We start from the raw sequence: 23,535 nt of genomic DNA on the forward strand, positions 1-23,535 counted from the left end.
GCTCTAATCGGTGTGAAACAAGAACGACTTTGAGTCCCAGCCTGCTACACACCCCAGTGCGGGCTGCTCCAGAAAATCAATGAGCGAACGCAAACCCTTGAAGAGCAGCCTGAGACCTCCAGGACCACGTAATGGTTACCTTCTGAGTCACGTAAAAACGAACAGACACGGTCAACGAGCATCCCATACAGCCAACCCCTCACTGACCACAGAGTGGCCACCGTGGGTTTGGTCAGTGCCTGCAACCCACAGGGCGGTTCCCACAAGCCAAGCTGCAGGTCCCACGTGCCTCGCCCATCAAGTCTGCTTCCGCGGGTTAAAAATGCGTGCTGTTGGCATGACGCTGGTCCTCCTGAGTTCTGGTGAAAGCTCGTCCGTGGTCACTCACACGGCCACCCGGAGATACTTCGATCGCCACCTCCGAGAGTTCTGGTCTCCCGAGGCCGTGGCTGTGGTGCACGTCTAGAGGGGGACAGCCGTTGTGCTCGGCACAGCCATTGACGTGGGCCAGGGGCAGGGCCCGGGGCGGACAGCACAGGTGCTTGGCACAGCTCTTGGCGATGCAGGGGGAGCTGCAGAGGGACAGCGTGTCGTGCTGCTCCAGGGGCTCCGGCGAGTCCACGCCCTCACACTGGATGGTCACGTTGTGGATCCCCGCCCTGTGGAAGATCTCTCGAATTTTCCGACTGGCGTCCTGATACCCCCTGTCCTTCTGGTACTTGACGTGCAGGGTGGCAATGATCTTCCCACTTATAAGTTCCCAGATATGCACTTCATGGACACTGCTGATGTCCGGCACGGCTGCCAGCTTACTCACTAGGACAGGGAAGAGCAAGCGACAGCCCAGGTGAGAGCTAGAACCAAAACATGGAGCTACTTCAGGGGCGAGGGGGTGTGGTCCCTTTAAGCATTCTCACCAAAATGATGTATTTACTAAAAATAATAGGAAGCGCTGAAACCGGTTTGGCTCAGTGGATAGAGCGTCGGCCTGCGGACTGAAGGGTCCCAGGTTCCATTCCGGTCAAGGGCATGTACCTTGGTTGCGGGCACATCCCCAGTAGGGGGTGTGCAGGAGGCAGCTGATGGATGTTTCTCTCTCATTGATGTTTCTAACTCTCTATCCCTCTCCCTTCCTCTCTGTGAAAAATCAATAAAATATATATTAAAAAATAATAATATTAACAGGAAGAAAAATAGCCTTACCTACTCAGCTATACACGTACATTGCCCCATCATCTTTCTCCTCTTGGAATTCCTCTACCAAACATTTTTAGGCCATAAAAGGCAATTCAAGAAAGTAAGTTTAAGAACAAGAAAAAAATTCCCGGGGTGCCCTGGCCAGTGTGGCTCAGGTGACGGTGTCGTGCCATGCACCAAAAGGTTGCCAGTTTGCTTCCAGGTCAGGGCACATGCCTGGGTTGCCAGCATCGATCCCCAGTAGGGGGCGTGCAGGAGGCAGCTGAGCGATGTTTCTCTTTCACATCGATGTTTCTCGCTCTCTCTCTCTCTCTCTCCTTCATCCCTCCTCTCTCTCTAAAAATCAATTAAAAAAAAAAATTTTTTTTTAATCAACCTGAAAGCAGGATCTAGAACACAAGAGATTCATGGTTTCAGAATGGGGAGAATAAAAATGGAGTTCACCTTATTTGGATGAAAATAAATCCTTGACATGAAGGTAAGTAGCCCAGGTAAGTAGCCCAGGAACAGGTATTGCCTGAGCACTACATATTCAAAAAATGTGCAGGCGAGCCCAGCTGGTGTGGCTCAGTGGTTGAGCAGCGAGGTCACGGTTCGATTCCCTGGTCAGGGCACATGCCCAGGTTGTGGGCTCGATCCCCGGTCCTGCAGGAGGCAGCGGATCAATGATTCTTTCTCATCATTGATGTTTTAGCTCCCTCTCCCTCTCCCTTTCTCTCTAAAATCTATATATTTTATTGATTGTTTACAGAGAGGAAGGGAGAGGGATAGAGAGTTAGAAACATCGATGAGAGAGAAACATCCATCAGCTGCCTCCTGCACACCCCCCACTGGAGATGTGCCTGCAACCCAGGTACATGCCCTTGACCGGAATCGAACCTGGGACCCTTCAGTCCGCAGGCCGACGCTCTATCCACTGAGCCAAACTGGTTAAGGCCAAAATATATGTTTTAAAAATGTGCAGGTAAGTCATAGAATCATAGGCTGCAAAGGACCTTTGGTTCCTGGAGCTGTGATTCATCTCACTAAGCTCCAAAGGACGAGGGATGCCTCCACCGCTGAAAGGAAAAATTGAGGATACGGCAGCAAACACTGCTCTGAAATAACGCAGGCCCTTTGGCCTGAAGAACCGGAAGTGGACAGTGGTTCTAGATCAGACCCGTCCGACTTACTCAGCTCTTCCACGTTGACCCCTTTGGGGACCATCTGCAACAGAATGATGGCGGTCTCCTTGATGAGTGGGAAGGCAGACGACAAAATGATGATCACCATGACGATGGTCAGGCTGGGGTCAATGTAGCATTGCCAGTTGCAGGGGGCCTCCGGGTCCAGGGGCAGCACATAGAAGATGGTGGCCGTGACCACCACCACCACTGACCCCAGGGCGTCGCCCATCACGTGCAAAAGCACACCTGCCGGAAGAAAGCAAGATCCCTAATGCGCACGTCCAAGTTCAGGGGCCACGGGACGCTCCGTGCGAGCGGGGTCCCAAGTCTGTGAAGATCTGTTGCTATTTGTTTTCTTTTGGGCAGGAACGGCAGGATGGACTCAATTTTAAAAATATATATATATATATATTTATTGATTTCAGAGACTTAAAGCGATGTGATGGCGAACTCAAAATTAAAAACCTACAGTATCTGCTTTTAAACTGAACCTAAAACAAGAAAGATAAATAAAAGGATAGTGATTTTTTTTTAATTACAGATTCTCTTTCCAAAAAGACTCGCCACCAAGCTCTTTAAAAAGTCTCTTGTTGTTGTAAAGTATACGATTGCCTAACCACACTGCTGTACACCTGAAACTAATACAAAATAATATTGAATGTAAACTGTAACATTTTTAAAAATTAAAAAATAATAAAAATAGTGGGTGATGGACTCAAGATCTTAAAAGAAACTTTGCCAACTCCTGAGAAGAGCAGATTATCTATTGTCCAGAACAAAATCATGTCACTAAGTCATATGTCATTTCAAACCCCAAAACTATTGAATAAACTTAAAGCCTTCATCATCATTGGCTGACTCTATGGGTGTAAGACTACAGAGCTTAAAAATGTTAATTCATTATTTAGAAATGTCTATATATCCTGTTCTACTCTAAGAACTTACCCTTAGCTAATTTCATAATCATATAAAAACTAGCCCTAACCAGTTTGGCTCAGGGGATAGACTGTCAGCCTGCGGACTGAAGGGTCCCAGGTTCGATTTCTGGTCAAGGACATGTACCTTGGTTGTGGGCACATCCCCAGTAGGGAGTGTGCAGGAGGCAGCTGAATCGATGTTTCTCTCTCATTGATGTTTCTAACTCTCTATCCTTCTTCTTTCCTCTCTGTAAAAAATCAATAAAATATATATTTTTTAAATAAAAATAAAAATTAAATAATTAAATATAAAAAAATTCCTCTGTTGTAGTTAAATTTCTAAAACTAATTCATTTGGAGTTTTTAGGAGCTCACATGTTGTTATTTTCTGATCTTCCCTATAGATCCCTCCTGGGTATCACTTTGTAAAACAGGTGTGAGACTCTCAAAAATACAGACATTTCCTGGATTATTAATTTTTCTTTATATTATTTCCATCTAAGCCCTCGTCTTCCCCAAATCACCTGAAAGTAAAAGGTAGCCTTTTGAAATTCTCAAAATCAAGGTTGGGCATTGACCCAAAGCAAAGCAGTCATTGTCTGAAAAGTTGGTGAGAAATTCACCTCTGAACCTCCAGGGCTGACCTTGGCCCAGCGCTGTGACCTTGAGCTCTTGGTAGGAGGAATGCTAGGGATGTGCCTTCCACGGGTCTCCCCAGAACCGCCCACTTTGGACCTGGACGTGGCGATTCAAGGGAGTCAACAGACCCATCACAGAAGCAGGTTTTGGGCAGAAATAACGGAGGGAGGCCATGAGGGTCCTTCAGCAATGCCACCTTGTATAGCTCTGCCCACCTACCTACTTCCCACCTTATCAAAATGACATTCAGTGATAATGGGCTGCATTTCCGGTTAGCAATGCCCACAGGTGGGCAAAATCACGAGAAACGGGAGCGTGTCACCCATCCGGGAAGCTCTTGAGCAGGCAGCGCTGGGGCGGGTCTCAATGAGCAAGGGTCAATGGTTAGCAATGAGTGTCTCCCTCCCAATCGATGTGGTGGTGAGGCAAGAGCAGGGGTCATAGTCTACGCACGGAGCCTGCCCACTTTCTAACTGGCTCAGAGGCGGACGGAAAGTGAAGAGACCAGCGCAGACCAGGTGTAGCGCTGAAATCCGCCCAAGGTCAACCCCACCTCTGATATTCAGGGCTTCCGACTTCTTCTCCTTTCTCATCGTCTCCTCCGGCTCATGCTGGATGTTCAGGGAATCACCTGCATTCAAAGAAGAAACCTTGTGTTGTGTATAAGTTCTACAAACAAAAAGAACCAGTGGTCTCAAAAAAAGAGGCTTGTTATTTCAAATTCCTCCTAGCTTATCTGACCCCACACACACACACACCACACACATACCTGTACACACACACACACACACACACACACACACACGCACACGCGCGCGCGCGCACACACACACACACACAGAGGCTCAGAGCCAGGAACAGGCCCTGCAGGCCTGGACATCAGCCTTGGGATCCACCTTTGGACTCATTCACACTTTTAAACAACTGTGACACAGAGAGGCAAGTGGGGAAACCCATCTCTACCCCAAAACCCATCACCCCCACGGGGAACGGGAACGGAAGGATGGGGGCAAAAGGGGGAGAGAGAAAAAAGTGCAGCTCGCATCTGAAGAAGGGGGGAGGGGTGGGGCGTGATATCTGTTGCCCAATAAATACTAATTTCCAAGACAATCAATACTGTCCAGAAAGGACAGGGGGTGGGGAGGGAATACACGCAAAGCGGACCCACGGATCCAGGAGAAAAACAGAAGTCGTGGGCATGACAAGAAATCGTGGGGGTGCCGAAACCGGTTTGGCTCAGTGGATAGAGCGTGGGCCTGCGGACTGAGGGGTCCCAGGTTCGATTCCAGTCAAGGGCATGTACCTTGGTTGCGGGCACATCCCCAGTAGAGGGTGTGCAAGAGGCAGCTGATGGATGTTTCTCTCTCATCGATGTTCCTAACTCTCTATCCCTCTCCCTTCCTCTCTGTAAAAAAATCAATAAAATATTTAAAAAAAAAAAAAGAAGAAAAGAAATCGTGGGGGAAATGTTGGCTTAGCATTAGAGGGCTGGAGCGGGACTGCAGAGGAAATGCATTTCTTTTTAAGCCGAGAGGAAGGGAAAGAAGGTGGGGGGTGGGGGGGGAGAGAAGGAGGGGACCGCGTGATGGGGGCGATGGGGAGGGCACGCCAGAGGATGCACCCGAAAGGCACCTGCTACGTTGGCGAACACCGTCGCCCCCTTCTCCGCGGTCTTCCCCACGCGCAGGATGGCGCCAGAGTCCGGGCTGGGGGCTGCGCGGACGGCTCCCGGGGCCCCGGGCGGCGGCGGCGGGGGGCCGCGGCGGCGGCGGCGGCGGCGGCAGCAGGCGAACCAGGCGCCGCAGTCCTGGAAGACCAGCAGCCCCACCACGTTGACCGCCAGCCCCAGGGCGCCCACGATGAGCACCAGCGCCGGGTCGTCGATGCGCTCGGGCCGCGCCAGGCGCAGCGCCGCCTCCACGAAGATGGTGAAGCAGAGCGCGGTGAGGAAGACCGCGTTGCTGAGCGCGCCCACCGCCTCGGCGCGCGCGTAGCCGAAGGTGGCGCGGGGCCCCCGCCGCGCGCGCCGCGCCAGGTAGCCGGTGCCCAGCCCCACGCACAGCGAGATCAGGTCCGACAGCATGTTGAACGAGTCGGAGATGAGCGCGATCGAGTTGCCCAGGTAGCCCGACACCAGCTCGGCCACGAAGAACACCACGGTGAGCGCCAGCATGGACAGCAGGCGGCACGTCTTGCCCGAGTAGCGGCCCATGGTGCGTCCCCGCCCGCAGCGCGCACGGCGCCCGCCCGGCCCCCGCGGAGCCCGCACCGCCTCGGGTTCCCGCCGCCCTGCCCTGCGGCCCCGGCTCTTTATAAGGCGGAGCGGCGCGCCGGGTCCCCGCGGCCAGAGTCTAAAGGAGGGGGCCGGGCGGCGGCCGTATCTACAGAGACCGCACGCCGCCGCGGCGGTGGCCTCTCCCCCTCCCTCCCGTGCCTTGGCGGGCTGCCACGGGCCGATGTCTGTCCCTCTGGGACAGAGCTGGGCACAGCAGGGAGCTGCAGAGAAGAGGGGTGTGTGTGTGTGTGTGTCTGGATGTCACGTCCCCCAGACCCCCAGTCCTGGCCCCCAAGCCGGTAGGATGCACCCAAGCACCTACTGGCTTCTCCAGGCCCTTCCAGCACCGAAGAAGCCTGACTGTTGACCCTCAGCGATAAGGGCCACCAGGGCTGCTGGGTGTGATCGCTGTCCTGGACACGGGGCCGCCTCGGCCTACGTGCCCAGACACCAGCCGCTGGCACTGGACTCCTCATTAACCGGGGAAGGCCAGGGCACCCAGCTGGCCAGCCCTGCCCTCCAGGGCGCTTCCTGTTTGGTGAGGTTTGATCTGATCCCTCACTCACCGCTCCCACCCCACGCCCACCCGTGGTATAACTATTTTATCCTCTGCTTGCTCACAGCCCTCCTAGAGGGCACATTACCATTTCTGTCACCCCCTCTTGGCACAGCCACTCCCCCAACCCCTCACCCCTCTTTTTTATAGATATAGATATAGATAGATATATATAGATTTCAGAGAGGAAGGGAGAGGGAGGGAGAGATTGAGACATCCATGATGAGAGAGAATCATGGGTCGGCTGCCTCCTGCACACCCCCTACTGGGGATCAAGCCCACAACCCAGGCATGTGCCCTTGACGGGAATCAAACCCGGGACCCTTCAGTCCCCAGGCCATCGCTCTATTCACTGAGCCAAACCCGCTAAGGCCTCACCCCTCTTTAGGATCTTCATTCACGAGGCCACCTCTCCCAGGTGAACTAAGCCCAGGGGGACAGCACCCGTCACTTTTGTAAGCGTGGCTCTGCCACCCAGCACCCTGAACCCCAGATCTCCGTGGGAGGCTCAGGGCCCTGGGCCACCAGAGAAGCCAGGGCCGGGCTGGCTGTGTGCTCCTGCCATTCTCCGCTGGAGGGAAGGTTCCGCTCACCCCACGTGTCCCTCACAGCACGGCCTGACCGCTCACAGGTCAATCGACTGCCCTCCAGGAAGGTTTATTCCAAACAGAGTCTTTGGTGTTGACGAAAGGATCTGTTCCAAGTAAAAGTTATCCTAAAGAGGACCGTCCCGCCCCAGGACTGCGGGAGGCCGGGAAAGGGACCTTCGGAGAGACTGCGGCAGTGAACCCGGCAGACAAAAGGCTGCTTGCTCTGGCAGTTTAGGGCGTGGGGTGGGGGAGCCCTTGTGGTTGGCTTTGTTGGTTTGTATCAACTTGTCTCGTTCCAGAAAGGATTTGAAGGTGAAGTCTGGCGATTTCTGTTCCCTCTCCCCGATCCCCAGCCCCTGAGCTTGAACCATTCCTGCAAAAACACACTGCGTTTTGGCTTGGAAATGAAGAAAGCACAGAACTAATGCATTAGCAGAACATTCTAATTCTAGCCCCTCTCACTGCCTCAGCCTTGGAAAGCACAGTCTTGTTTTTGTTTGTTTGGGTGGTTTTTTTTTTAAATATATTTGTATTGATTTCAGAGAGGAAGGGAGAGATAGAGAGATAGAAACATCAATGATGAGAGAGAATCATGGATCGGCTGCCTCCTGCACGCTCCCAGCTGGAGATCGAGCTCACAACCCGGGCATGTGCCCTTGACAGGAATCGAACCTGGGACCCTTCAGTCCGCAGGCCAACGCTCTAGCCACCGAGCCAAACCAGCTAGGGCGCATCTTGTTTTTTAATGCTCTCTGTGCTAAACCAGCCTTGATCTGAGGGCCTCACCTTTTACCAGGTAAGCGTCCAATCAGGGTGCCTGTTAAGCATCCCCCCGCCCCACCTCCAAAAAAATAACCCTGCAGGAGACCTTGAGGAAACTGGTTATGTAGAGCATTCTCTAAAAATCAGTACTAAAATGATCAATAGTTTAAAAGAAAAAGATGAACATTTTGGAGCTGTGTAGCCTGGTATAAGACTCTGAAGTATCTGAGCCAGTTTTCACTGCTATTAAAAGGGAGTAAATATCTAGGAGCAGAGGTTATTGTAATGAACCAAACAGACAAAAACCCTGCCCTCATGGATCTTACACTCTAAAGAGGGTGAGAAAGACATTGAACAAAATAAGAGAGTGTGAACCCTGACAAAGAAGACACCTACTAAAAAGGGCTCCTGCTGGCTAACTGGGCTCAAAGTCAAAAACAAACACCCTCTCCCCCTCCCCCCACCCCCAATAACAGAGCCCACCAGCCATTCTAGGTAGAGGCCTCTCATGCAAACTGCACTTCAAGGAGAAGCCTGCACTGAACGGCCTGCACTGTGTTTCTGGATCTGAGCCAGCCCCTTATGAAAAAGTTCTGGAAATCCTACTTCAACCAATAGGCCTGAGGCTTTCCCCATCCCATCTGATTTCCACAGCTTCAACCAATCAGAGCAGCTCTAATCTGACCAATCAGGACATTGCCTTTTGGACCAATCAAACTGCAAGAATTTGGAGTCCTCATTTGCATGGTGACTGACCAATCAGGGACCAGGAGCATGGACTTCTGTCCATAAAAGCCAGCTCCACGCTCCCACTCTGGGAGTACACTTCCTCTTTCCACCCAGGAGTGAAGACTGGCTCTCCCTTGCTGAGCTGAAACACTGGCTGGAGATGTCTCCTTGGAGCAGACCAGAGCAGACTGGCACAGCTCAGAGCTTACCTGCACAATGCAAAGCAGGCCGGCCAGGAGCAGAGCCCCAGAGGGGCCTGGCCCTCCCACCCCACCTCGTGCCACCTCACAGCTGTGCTGTATCCCAATTGAGCTATAAAGTTTTAGTCTTGCCCTAACCGGTTTGGTTCAGTGGATAGATAGAGCATCAGCCTGCGGACTGAAAGGTCCCAGGTTCGATTCCGGTCAAGGGCATGTACCTTGGTTGCGGGCACATGCCCAGTAGGAGGTATGCAGGAGGCAGCTGATCGATGTTTCTCTCCCATTGGTGTTTCTAACTCTCTATCCCTCTCCCTTCCTCTCTGTAAAAAAGCAATAAAATATATATTTTTAAAAAGTTTTAGTCTTCACTGCAAAAAAAAAAAAGGACAGAGAGAGAATAAGTAATAGGATTAATTGGGTTAATAGTGGTAAAGTGATTATAACAGCAACTGGCACATAAGAGGCACTCAATACATGCTAGCTGCTTATTTAAAAAAAAAAAAAAAAGCTGACAGGAAGAAAACGAAGGTGCAGGCTGAGGAGAAAGACTGGGCTGGAGAAAGGAAGGGTAGAGGTCCAGAGGTCCCCGCATTATCATTAGCGTGGTAGTGTTATGACAGCACATGTGTCAGAGAATTACCGTGGAGTCACAGGTGACACACTAATCTCATACAGGAAGAGGTGAACCAGGCACCGCCCACTTCCCCCTTTCTGCTTCTCACTGGCCTCCGACTAAGAAACCTCCCACACATGCAGCAGGACAGCTAGCAGGACACATGCCACAGGACAGCTAGCAGGACAGTCAAAGGAGAGAGGAAGCCTTAGGGGCATGGCGTGCCTGTGAGGCTGAGCATCCCCTGCTGATGGCACTTCAACTGAAAGAAAAGCCTGAGGTCAGCAGAAAGGTATCTGGGCAGATAACAGGAACGATGTCATGGACCCAGGAGGGCCTTGAGGGAACTAGAAAGCCAGTGGGGGGGGGGGGGGGTTGGCGGGGCGGGGGGGACCACAGGAGGGAGCTGTGTCTTCCATGCCCAGCCCAGGGCCTAGCTGCTGACTTCTTCTGTTGTTAATATGTTTTTATTGATTTCAGAGAGGAAGGGAGAGGGAGAGAGACAGAAGCATCAATGATGAGAGAGAATCATGGATCGGCTGCCTCCTGCACGCCCCCCCCTACTGGGGATCGAGCCCGCAACCTGGGCATGTGCCCTTAACCCTTCAGTCTGCAGGCTGACGCTTTATCCACTGAGCCAAACCGGCTAGGGCTGTGGGCCATTCTTAAAGTCAGGAGCACCCTAGCTGGTTTGGCTCAGTGGATAGAGCGCTGGCCTGTGGACCAGAGGGTCCCAGGTTTGACTCCAGTCAAGGGCACATACCTTGGTTGCAGGCTCTTCCCCAGCCCCGCCCCTGTTCAGGGCTCGTGCAGGAGGCAACCAATCGATGTATTTCTCTCCCATTGATGTTTCTCTCTGTCTTTCCCTCTCTTTTCCACTATCCCTAAAAATCAATGGAAAAATATCCTCAGGTGAGGAATAACAAAAACAAACAAACAGATAGACAGATAAAAGGCACTGTTATTATGAAACCCTGGCAGGGAGGTCCTCACAGGATTGCCTCATTCTTTTCTCCTGCTTTTGCCATGTGGTAGTAGAGATTTATAGTTTATTTAAGCAGCCCTCATGTCCACGGGTGGATATTTCATTTTCATTTTAATCCACTTGTATTTTTTCATCATTGTGGTCATTATTGTGATTATGTAGTAAAGAATCCATGGTATATGTGTATCCTTGTGCATATATCATTTCACCTTTTGGAGTACAAATTCCTAGAAATACTAAGTCTAAGAGTATGGGTATGTATAGTGGGTCAAATTACCACATAAACATTGCACAAACATGCATGCAATTGTTAGTTTCACTTTATTTTCCAGTTACTTGTTGCTAATGTATAAGATTCTAATTGATTTTTAATATTAACCTTCTGACTTTGCTAAATTCACTTTTTAAAATAAATATATTTTGCCAAAACCGGTTTGGCTCAATGGATAGAGCGTTGGCCCTGGTTCGATTCCGGTCAAGGGCATGTACCTTGGTTGCGGGCACATCCCCAGTCGGGGGTGTGCAGGAGGCAGCTGATCGATGTTTCTCTCTCATGGATGTTTCTAACTCTCTATCCCTTTCCCTTCCTCTCTGTAAAAAATCAATAAAATATATTTTAAATAAATAAATAAATAAATATATTTTTATTGATTTCAGAGAGGAAGGGAAAGTGAGAAACAGAAACATCAATGATGAGAGAGATTCATTGATTGGCTGCTTCCTACACGCCCCCCACCCCCCTACAGGGGATCAAGCCCACAACCCTGGCATGTGCCCTTGACTGTAATCCAACCCAGGACCCTTCAGTCCACAGGCTGACACTCCATCCACTGAGCAAAACTGGCTAGGGTGCTAAATACACTTTTTATTGTTGTTTCATAGATTTCCTGGTATTTTTAAGCTAAATAATCATATCATCTGCAAATAAAGACAATTTTATCTTTCCCTTTCATGTAAAAAATGTATGCAAATTCCATTTCCACTAGGCTTATAACATCAGTATCACACAAGTTTTTAAAAAATATATTTTTATTGATTTCAGAGAGGAATGGAGAGGGAGAAACATCAATGATGAGAGAGAATCATGGATCGGCTGCCTCCTGCACGCCCCCTACTGGGGACTGAGCCCACAATCCAGGCTTGCGCCCTTGACCGGAATCAAACTCGGAACCTTTCAGTCCAAAGGCCAAGGCTCCATCCCCTGAGCCAAACAGGCTTGGACCCAGGTCAGTTTTGTGCGTATGTGAAAGAGACCCTCCACTCCGCTCCGCAAGCTCCCAATTATTTCTCCTCGGGCACCTCTACAGGAGCAACCTGCCTGGCCTCTTGCTGTCACTTCCCCGACAAAGGAGAGGCAGGGTAACTGCTCAGGTCAGTGAGCCCGGGAGAGAGAGAGAGGAGCGCAATTCTTCTAGGCCCGTGGTCGGCAAACTGCGGCTCCCGAGCCACATGCGGCTCTTTGGCCCCTTGAGTGTGGCTCTTCCATAAAATACCACGGCCTGGGCGAGTCTATGTTGAAGAAGTGGCGTTAGAAGAAGTTTAAGTTTAAAAAATGTGGCTCTCCAAAGAAATTTCAATCATCGTACTGTTGATATTTGGCTCTGCTGACTAATGAGTTTGCCGACCACTGCTCTAGGCTTTCTTTTTTCCCAGATATGCTTCCCACAGACACCTGAACTCCTGGTCTGTGTGTACATGAGGGCAACCAGATGGGGCAGCTGGACCCTGTGCAGGGAAGCCTGGGACTGGGTGAATTTAATTCTGGGATGGACTATTGAAAAATTCTTTGCTGCCCGGCCGGCATGGTCCAGTGGTTGAGCGTCGACCTATGCACCAGGAGGTCATGGTTCGATTCCCAGTCAGGGCACATGCCTGGGTTGTGGGCTTGATCCCCAGTGGGAGGCATGCAGGAGGCAGCCAATCCATGAATCTCTCTCATCACTGATGTTTCTATCTCTCTCTCCCTCTCTGAAATAGATTAAAATATATATATTTTAAAAGAGCATTAAAAAAAAAGCTCTAAGCCACAGCCTTCAGTATCTGTCATAAAGCTGACACTTTATGTTCAGCAGGCATCTAGATCTTACCTATCCACGGCTTCCAAACGCCAGAGGGTAAGAAAAGAGTTCAGGGTGGAGCAAAGGAGGTTTGCAGTTGTGAGCCTGCGAAACCCGGAGTTTATTCTTGTATTATTATTCTTTATTAATTTTTGCATTATTTTCCATACAAACTACTGTCGACCCACTTCTGCCCCACCCTGTGTTATTTATGAGTCCCCAAAGCCCTAACACACTGGTGAGTTGGCAGGAACCTTGAGAAGATAAAGGTGAGAAGCTAGAGGCCAAAGTAACACAGGGAGATTGAGGCTTCCGGTACGACCAGGCCACAAGCTGTGGGTTTTAAGGCCCCAGAAACTTCCAGAATGTATGCATCGACCGCTCCACATCTGTTTTCCCTTTTGATTGGCAGATTTTTTACCTACCTTTAGTTCAGAATAAATTCATCTATTATATCTTTGAATACCTTTTCTGCTACATGGGTCTGATCTCTACCTCGGGAAACACCTAAGCCGTATACCTATCTCAGGGTGAGCCAGGCAGTATTTTGACCTTGGCAGATCACAGCAAGCAATTCCTCTGTGCTCCCTTCAGAAGAATGGGGGTTGTTACAGAGAGAGAGGGCTGTTTTAACAGGCCTCCGTGAGTGCGAGTTTTTAAGACTGGGTTTTACTATATGCTTCGGTCATAACTGTGCAAAGAAAATGAGGAGAGGGAGAGTAGTTTGTAGTCAGAAGCAACAGATTGAGCTGGAGGAAGAGTTAGCTTTCCTGAGGGGAGGCGGATGCAAGACAGAAAGGAATGAAGGGAGGGAGAAAAGGAGGAAGGGAAAAAGGAAGAGAGGGAGGGAGGGAGAGAGGGGAAGGGAAGGAAACGTTCACATACCTAAATATTATTTTGTTGTTGTTAATCCTCACCTATGGAATTTTTTCCGTTGTGTTTTTAGAGATAGTGGGAGGGAGGGAGAGGGAGAGAGAAACATCAATGTGGGGAGAAACATTGAGTGGTTGCCAACCACACTCCCACACTCCCTCCAACTGGGGCTGGCGATCAAACCTGCAACCCAGGAAATATTCTTAAAGAGGAATTAGATCAGATCAGATCAGGGGCTGGGATACAGGCACATTACCCGAGACAGGAAGGCAAGTTGCAGCTGCCTGAGATCGGAATGGACACCCGCCCCCACCCCCCCTTCATGCACCACCACCCCCACAGGAAGCCAGATCCAGGGAGTATGAAAATCACCCCCTTAAAGCTGTGAATACTCCAAAATACAAGCCACTGGGGACTACGGCAGCTCCCGTGTCTGTCCGGCCACTGTACGCTGGGTGTGTGGACCGCGGGTCCTCTGTCCCTTCGGCTCACAGAACTACGCGTGGAGGGAGGACTCAAGGAGCCGGACCTGGGGACGGCACCTGCGGAGCCCCGTTGGCCCAGGCCCCAAGGAAGACGACGCGATCCTGGGTGCGAGGCTGATGCCCAGGCGGCGAGATGTTAGGGGCCTTGAGGAGCCGCGAGCGTGTCCGTCTGGGAAGTGACCTGAACTGCAGCTGGAGGGCAGACTGTGCAGACGTTTCAAAGATGAGAGCCAGGCCCTGGCTGGTGCGGCTCAGTGGATAGAGCATCAGCCTGCAGACTGAAGGGGCCCAGGTTTGATTCTGGTCAAGGGCACATGCCCGGGTGGCGGGCTTAATCCCCAGTAGGGGGCGTACAGGAGGAAGTCAATCAATGATTCTCTCTCATCACTGATATTTCTCTCTCTCCCTTCCTCTCTGAAATCAATCATATATATATATACATACACATACACACACACATATATACATATATATTTATATATATATATATTTATATATTTATATATATATATATATAAAGGTTACCATGGACGTTTAAGGTATTACTCATGGCGCTTCAAAGCACAACAGCTATTGTGGCCCTAGCTGGTTTGGCTCAGGGGATAGAGCGTTGGCCTGCGGAATGAAAGGTCCCGGGTTCGATTTCGGTCAAGGGCACATACTGATAGCAGGTTTGATCCCCAGCCCTGGTTGGGGCGCATGTGGGAGGCAACCAATCCATGTGTCTCTCTCACATCGATGTTTCTCTCTGTCTCTTCTCCTCCTTTCCGCTCTCTCTAAAAATCAATGGAAAAATATCCTCGAGTCAGGATTAAAAATAAAAATTAAAAAACAACTATTGTGGCCCTAGCTGGTTTGGCTCAGTGGATAGAGTGTTGGCCTGCAGACTGAAGAGTCCCAGGTTCGATTCCGGACAAGGGCATATGCCAGGGTTGCTCGCTCGATCCCCAGTAGGGGGCGTGCAGGAGACACCCAATCAGTGATTCTCTCTCATCATTGATGTTTCTATCTCCCTCTCTCTTCCTCTCTGAAATCAATAAAAATATTAAACAACAACAACAAACAACTATTGTGGGTGGAGGGGGTTGCCTATGTCCCATGGGAACAGGACAATAAACAGAGTTCGGGCTCCAGGAAGGGGCAGGAAGAATGAGACACGCTGAGGGTGGTCGAGGAGAGCATCCGATGGCCCGACCTTCGCTTTCGCTGGAGATGCCTTTCGAGTGAGACGGTCCAGCTGGGAGAGGTGAGATGGACAAGATGTGTTTGGACAAGAGCTGCTGCTGGCAGACCCCGGACACACTGACTTCATTCCCCGCACTGCGATCACAACAACAGCATCCACGCTGGCAAACAAATGTCTGACCCAGAAAACAATGGCAAAGGCAAAGGGGAAAAGTCCACCAGCAACCTCAGCCCTCCGAGCGAGCGATGGAGAAGGAAGGAAACAGCGTTAGGAACTGGGTTAACCCATTCAACGCTAACAAGGCCACCGAGCCTTCCCGAGAGGCGGACGCCCAGGGGGCAAACACTGGACGCATCTCCCCAGGTTCCAAATAGAAGGTTGATGCAGGATGATGCACTGCTCAAGGCCCACGACGCGCAGCTGTGGAAAGACAGCATCTAGAGGCGCCCCCCGACAAGCGCCCCCCAACAAGCGTCCAACAGTCCCAGCAGCTTCAGCTGGGAAACCTGCCGAGGCTGCCCCTCAGGCCCTGACAAAGAGGAGAGAGACCAGGAACCTCCTTAGGGAGCAGGACTCACGGGCCTAAACAGCTCAGGGAACGTGCCACCAACAGACCTGGAGCCCTGCCCTGGCCGGTGTGGCTCAGTGGATTGAGCATCGACCCAGGCACAGAAGGGTCACTGGCTTGATTCCCGGTCAGGGCACATGGCCCGGTTGCTCGCTCGATTCCCAGTAAGGGGCGTGCAGGAGGCTGCCCGTCAATGTTTCTCTCTCACATCGATGTTTCTCTCCCTCCAATATCAATAAAATCATATATATATATATATTTTAATTTCGAGCCTAGAATATCATGGAAATTTTCAAACTCTGTAGCAGGCAGGAGTATGGTAAATGCCACTCCCGGGTAAAGGATGTGCTGTGTTTACCAGACACGGAGAGAGAAAGCAACAGCATGGATGGGCCTGGAGAGCATGATGCTAAGCGAAATAAGCCAGTCAGAGAAAGACAAATACCACACGATCTCACTCATTTGTGGGATATAATGAGCAACATGAACTGATGAACAAAAACAGACCCAGAGACAGAGAAGCATCGATCAGACCGTCAAACCTCAGAGGGAAGCTAGGGGAAGGTGGGGGTAAGGGGGAGAGATCAACCAAAGGACTTGTATGCATGCATATAAGCCTAACCAATGGACACAGACACCAGGGGGGTGAGGGCATGAGCGAGGGGGTGGGGTGGGGGGGCAGTGGGGGATAAGGACACATATGTAATACCTTAATAAGAAATAAAAAGATTTGGAGTCAAAACAAAAGTAACTTAAATGAACTCGGAGGAAAGGCATTTTGTAAAAATACATACATACATACATACATACATACATACATACGTAAATAATAAAGTAAGCAGGTATTTCTGATGTCAATCTGTCATTTATAAATTCGACAAACGGGAAGCCTGAGCTATCCCCGACGGAACTGCACACGTACTTTTGTTTTAAAATAAAGGCCAAGGCACAGCGAGGTGTCTGTTCAGGTACAAGTCAAGGGCACAGAGAGATCTACTCGTGACATTTTATTTTATTTTATTTTATTTTTTAATATATTTTGTTGATTTTTTTACAGAGAGGAAGGGAGAGGGGTAGAGAGTTAGAAACATCGATCAGCTGCCTCCTGCACACCTCCTTCTGGGGATGTGCCCGCAACCAAGGTACATGCCCTTGACCGGAATCGAACCTGGGACCTTTCAGTCCGCAGACCGACACTCTATCCACTGAGCCAAACCGGTTTTGGCTACTCGTGACATTTTAAATAAAACCCAAGCCTGGAAAAATATCCAAAATAAAACACAAACATAAAAAGACAGGAAATCCAAGTAAAGTAAACAAGGAGGAGAAAAGCACAGACTCCAAGCAACTTGAGTCCCTCAGCCCAGGGAGAGAAAAGAGTGGGGCCACCTCTTTCCCAGGGTCTGAATCCTAGGAATGCTGGTCCCCGCCTTCCCTTCCCCAAACATAACACAGAGTCGCCCACATGTTGGACTGTAGATCTGTTTTGTTTGTTTTTTCTTTCATGCTTGCAATGTTTGCCTTTTTCATGTTGCCTTCACGTTAGCCCCAAGCTCCTGCTTCGCCATCATTTTTGTGTGTCAAGGGTGAACTCACACTGACTGGATATTAGTCCAAAACCTCCAGGCCCTCTCATCGCAGGCAAATCTTCCAGACATTCTTTTCTCCCAGGCGTTCTTTTTATATATATATATATATATTTTATTGATTTTTTACAGAGAGGAAGGGAGAGGGATAGAGAGTTAGAAACATCAATGAGAGAGAAACATCGATCAGCTGCCTCTTGCTCACCCCCAACTGGGGATGTGCCCGCAACCAAGGTACATGCCCTTGACCGGAATCGAACCCAGGACCCTTGAGTCCGCAGGCCGACGCTCTATCCACTGAGCCAAACCGGTTTCGGCTCTTTTTTAAAAAAATATATTTTTATCGGTTTCAGAAAGGGAGAGGGAGGGAGATGGAAACATCAATGATGAGAGAGAATCATTGTTGGGCTGCCTCCTGCACACCCCCTACTGGGGAGCGAGCCCGCAACCCAGGCATGCGTGCTGACCAGGAATCAAATCGTCAACCCTCAACCACTGAACCCCACCGGCTGGGCTCTCCCAGGTGTTTTTAAAAATGTCTGGCTGGTCTGTCTGGTTCTCCAATGAATTTACTCCATGAGTCCCAGGGATGTTTAGTCTCGACTGTATATACACTGAGTGGCCAGATTATTATGATCTCTGAACGCATAATAATCTGGCCACTCAGTGTATATCCTATATAATAAAAGGCTAATATGCAAATTGTCCCCTCGACCAGGAGTTCGACCAGCAGGCAGGCCGGCTAACCGCCCATGTCCCCTCCCCGTGGCCAGGCTGGCTGGACCCCACCCATGCACGAATTCATGCACCGGGCCTCTAATATATACTGTGAAATATATAATCTGGCCACAAAATAATAATCTGGCCACTCAGTGTACAGTCTGTGTTGTTAATATTTAACTTAAAGTTGGTAGTCTTTTTTTACTTTTCTAGGATCGCAAACATGAAAGATAACCGGTGTCATCAACTCCTACACCAGATAGACAAAGCAGGACAAATACACGGTCCACAGAAGCAGGGAAGGCGGAAGGCTTGCTAAGTCACAAACTCTCCCCGGCCACAGGTTTCACAGAAATGATGATTACCTGACTCCGATCACTAAACCAGGAGGTACCACAGTTCTCTAGTTGAGAGGCATTTCACACGATGCTTCAAGCCAGGATTCTAGACATATAGAAGTTCTTTATCCTATGTTTACGTTAAGTCTTTTGAAGCCAACAATCATTTTTCCCTCGTATTTGAAACCTCCTAGTAGAAATCAGTATGTATGGATTAATTACATTTCTTCTTGGAATAGAAGACAATTGAAATTGGGTTAATGTCAGTTTTTGAGACCATCTAACCCAAATGTTTACTCTTTACTGTAAGCTTCTTTAGGTGGTTAAAAGAATATTTTTAAAAATGTATGTTTTGGTAAAAGTGATAAATACCTTGAGACATAAATAAATGCTAAGAAGCTAACTAGCTATCCTAAAATTACTCAGAGGGGTTTAATACTCTAAGATTCCTAATAGAAAAATTCAGCAATACCAAAGGCTGCCAAAATGAACATGAACCTTAAAGCACTAGCTAGATGTGTGTAGTTCTTATTGCACTTAGGTATTTTATTTTTTAAATATGTTTTTATTGATTTCAGAGAGGAAGGGAGAGGGTGAGAGAGATAGAAACATCAATGATGAGAATCACTGATCAGCTGCCTCCTGCACACCCCCTACTTGGGGATCGAGCCCGCAACCCAGGCATGTGCCCTTGACCGGAATCGAACCCAGGACCCTTCAGTCCATAGGCCATCCACTGAGCCAAACCGGCAGGGCGCAATTAGTTATTTAAAGTAGAATACTGTATAGCATCAAACACTTCCAAAAAAGACAGAAGCTTTGAAACTAAGACAAGAAAAACCCATATAGTCAGGGTGGAATATTTGTCTTCAGCCTCTTGTTGTTATGTTAGCATGGACACAGAGCCGAACTAAGACCTATCCAATAATCCCCTATAATAATAAAAGGCTAATATGCTAATTAGACCAGACGTCCTTCCAGATGTCCTTCTGGACGAAGCCGAGGCCGGAGGTAAGCAAGGCCTACTCTTGCATGAATTTTGTGCATCAGGTTTATAAAAACAGAACTATGGTTGTCTACCAATTCTCCTGTTGGCCAGAGTCAAACCCTTTGCCTAAATTGTTTTTGTTATGTGTAGAAAAATATGTCGAGAGTAAAGACAAATTAGAACTAAAAACATAATGTTTAGTCATGGTGACACTGCTATTGTCTGTAGGAGCACTTGTTTGATGTGAGCTTTCTTACCTTTATTTATAGTTAGCAACAAATATATATATACACTGAATGGCCAGATTATTATGATCTCTGAACGCATAATAACCTGGCCACTTTGTGTGTGTGTGTGTGTGTGTGTGTGTGCGCGTGTGTGTGTGTGTGTGTGTGTGTGTATTAGAGGCCTGGTGCATGAATTCGTGCATGGGTGGGGTCTGGCCAGCCTGGCCACGGGGAGGGGACATGGGCTGTTGGCCGGCCTGCCTGCTGGTCGAACTCCTGGTTGAGGGGACAATTTGCATATTAGCCTTTTATTATACAGGACAGTGGTCGGCAAAGTCAAACTCTCTCAAACAGTGGTCGGCCAAATATCACAGTACAACGATTGAAATTTCTTTTGAGAGCCAAATTTTTTAAACTTAAACTTCTTCTAACGACACTTCTTCAAAATAGACTCGCCCAGGCCATGGTATTTTGTGGAAGAGCCACACTCAAGGGGCCAAAGAGCCGCATGTGGCTCATGAGCCGCAGTTTGCCGACCACGGATATAGGATATACATGAGTGGCCAGATTATTATGCATTCAGAGATCATAATAATCTGGCCACTCAGTGTATATATATATGAAATATGTGAATTTTATGATGTGGAACCTCAAGTAGTAATTCTTTCTATGACTAATGTAAACAAGGCACAAGGTCTCACATTAACTAATAATTGTCTTTTTAAAAAGACAGGCCCTGATTGATTCCTTAGTTTGAATAAAGAGACAGACTCTAGTTTCTTGTTTGTTCCCTTTTATACTTAACACATACTATAGGTGCTCTCAAAACATGCATCCCACCAGTGGGAAATTTTAGACAGAAATAGGAAAAGGACTGGACCCAGCCGACATGACTTACAGTAGCCGCAAAGACAGGAGGAATACAGTAAAAAATGCAAACGTAGACTCAGGTTCCCCAGGCGAGTTAAGGCCCCGGCTCGTGAGAGAAAACTGACCAGCATCCAATAAGGAAAACGCTGAAATTTCTTAAAACCCAGATGAGCCATTAAAACCCAACAGTACTGGATTCTCACCTAATCAAAGGCTTGCATTGTTTGATTTTTTGAAAAACAATCGTTATTCTTTACCAAGTGCCTATTAAGAGCTAACGCCTCGGAATCTCATTACTCCTGTGACCCCCACAGGTCAGGTGGGCACCCAGGCTGGCAATAACACTGGACCACTGCCCTACAGTAGAGCCGTGCCTTGAACCTGGTCTGTTCACGCCATAGGCCTCCTTTTCAAAGCACTGGGGTTTTCTCTTCTGCCAGAGCTTTTATGTATTTTCCAAAAGAACTCCTCTCATGGCAGGAAACACATGGTTCTAGCTAATAGTTTATCTTGTGGATTGTTTTAGGTTTATTGTGCTCTTACAGGATTTAAAATCCCACCTTTTGACCGACGATCCAGTAAGTTTGGTACCCGAACTGAAGCCCCCCAAAGATCCACGTACACAGTTCTCCTTCTCAAACAGGACAGATTTAGAAACACGTACAGATCGTTCCATCCAGAAAAGAACTAAGTTTACTAGGCCATCTCCTTTTGCCTTTCCTTGTTACTTAACGTTCCTTGAACATAGTCCTGAGTGTACCATCCTAGCCAATGGTTCCACGCTTTTCTCTACCTGAGCTGGCCATCGAGTCCAGTACTTTCTAAACATACTTTATGGGGACACTAAAACGTTCTTTTTAAATCCAAACAGAGCCGGGCCATATCTGGGTAAACAGAAGTAAGTCATTAAAGGAGACTGTTCTCAATGCCACGTCCACCTTCTTTCTCATCGCTCCCTCTGTGCCTGCGGTGAGCGCCTCGCCTCTCTCTCTCTACCTGCCTGGACCCTTTTTCCGTCCCTGTCACCCACCAAAAGCGAAAGCAGACCCTCATGATGGAAGTAGCCTGCTGCCAGCCTGCTCACAGGGAACTTCAGCCTGGAGGCGACTCTTTGGCAAAGTCATGGGGACAAGGGGCCCCTCCATGGCCCCATCGGAGGAGCCCCCCCCCAAAGGAATGCATCCACCAGGAACCCCAGGAAACTGCCCGCCCACCTGCTGCGTTTACCTGTGGCCGGGTCCTCCTCCGGGGGCCGACCTGCTGAGCAGTAGCAACAGTCCAGGATGACATAGTTGAGCACGTTGAAGAACAGCCCGATAATGCCAGCAGCCAGGACCAGCAGCGCCGCCTCCGTCTTCTGGGGGTTGATGTACCTCTTGATGGCCTCCACCAGGATGCTGAACATGAGCGCCACGGCGAAGATGGTGTTGCCAAAGGCTCCCACCACGTCGGCCCGCAGGAAGCCGAAGGTGCTCTTCCTGTGGCGCGTGATGGTGCTGGCCCGCAGGCCGAACAGGCCTATGACCATGGACAGGAGGTGGGAGAGGACGGCGAAGGCGTCCGAGGCCAAGGACAGGGAGTTGCCGATGTGGGCGATCGCCAGCTCCATCACGAACAGGAGGATGCTCACCACGCACATGAAGACCAGGCGGAAGGTCCTCCCGGAATACCGGCCCATGGCTCCGGCTGGCGGGCCGTTCCCTCTTCCTCTCCGGGGAAGGCTGCGCTCCGAAGGGAGCAGCTACAGATCTTGAGATTACAGCTCCTGGAAAACTCTCCCCTTCAGCCTTTCAGCGAGCTTGTCAGATTTAGAAATCACCCTTTATAGGCTGCCATAAAGCCATAAAGCAGTTTAAAGGGCAATTAAGCGGGAGATGTCATGTGAGCTGGGACTCTGGAAAGGGAAGGCTCGGCTTCAGATACGGATAGGGACTGGAGGAATTTGTTTGTTTGTGTGTTTCATCCCAGAAGTCGGGAGCCTCTGTGTCTTCGAGTCACACAGTGGCTCACCGGTGGCTTCAGCCCTCCCAGCTTCCACTCACACAGTAACTGGGGAGACAAGTCGGTTGACAAAGGCCATCAGATCCTGTCTACCTGGTGTGCAAAGTTTTGAGTGCTGTCCACTGCCTGGGTCAGGGGACACTCTGGATCAGTTACCGTAAGTGAAACCCAAACATGAATCGAGGGGGAGTTTTCTATTGCCTGGGTGCTGATCGGGAATACACAAGCACCTAGTTCCACACATTCTCCCAAATAAGACCCCAAAATAAAAAACTCCTCATGGCCGAAACTGGTTTGGCTCAGTGGATAGAGCATCGGCCTGCGGACTGAAATGTCCCAGGTTCGATTCCAGTCAAGGGCATGTACCTTGGTTGCAGGCACATCCCCAGTAGGGGGTGTGCAGGAGGCAGCTGGTCGATGTTTCTCCCTCATCAATGTTTCTAGCCCTCTAGCCCTCTCCCTTCTCTGTAAAAAATCAGTAAAATATATATTTTTTAAAAATTCCTCATGGTCAGGGAAGATAAAACACTTTATAGACTGGAGGACCTATAGACATGACCCCAGTCATTTCAGGAAGAAAGCCAAATTATAATGACTTCACTGAGACAAGGAAATCTTTTTGTTTTTAATCTTATCACCTGTCACTCACACTCAAAGGTTTGCTGGGTCCTGAATATTTAAAACAATAGCGGCCTCTATTGTTCTGAGCAGCCTGCCTACAGTCAATCCTTTAAAGAAATGAGACTGAAATGACTACTCCCAGTGTTTTCTGAATTTAAATCCTGTGATGATTAATTTTGTGTCAATTTGACTGGGCCACCAGGTGCCCAGACATTTGATCAAACATTGTTCTGAGGGTTTTCTGTTAGGGTGTTTGGATGAGATTAGCATTTGAATCCAAAGACTGAATAAAGCAGATTGCCCACCTGTGTGGGTGGGCCTCATCTAATCAGTTGAAGGCCTGAAGAGCAGACCCTCCCTATTCCTCCTGCTGACTGCCTTCAAGC

At 49.2% G+C, this 23,535-nt stretch overlaps 1 protein-coding gene across 2 annotated transcripts; it reads right to left on the reverse strand.

Annotated features, from left to right (window-relative positions):
- Positions 1-245: 245 nt before the first annotated feature.
- Positions 246-22,289, reverse strand: SLC30A10 (solute carrier family 30 member 10; the record flags this gene model as incomplete). 2 transcript variants are annotated; one of them, XM_079763364.1, is made up of 4 exons in its annotated part: positions 246-816; positions 2,370-2,609; positions 4,473-4,550; positions 21,755-22,289. In XM_079763364.1, the coding sequence occupies 4 exons, from the start codon at positions 22,203-22,205 to the stop codon at positions 317-319; spliced, it is 1,269 nt and encodes a 422-aa protein (XP_079619490.1). In that variant the 3' UTR covers positions 246-316. The 2 variants fall into 2 exon arrangements, with proteins under 2 accessions (XP_079619490.1, XP_079619489.1); XM_079763363.1 differs by lacking the exon at positions 21,755-22,289 and adding an exon at positions 5,552-6,131.
- Between the last annotated feature and the right edge of the window lie 1,246 nt (positions 22,290-23,535).

The sequence above is a fragment of the Cnephaeus nilssonii genome, assembly GCF_951640355.1.
Source record: "Cnephaeus nilssonii genome assembly, chromosome: 23".
NCBI classification, from domain to species: Eukaryota; Metazoa; Chordata; class Mammalia; order Chiroptera; family Vespertilionidae; genus Cnephaeus; species Cnephaeus nilssonii.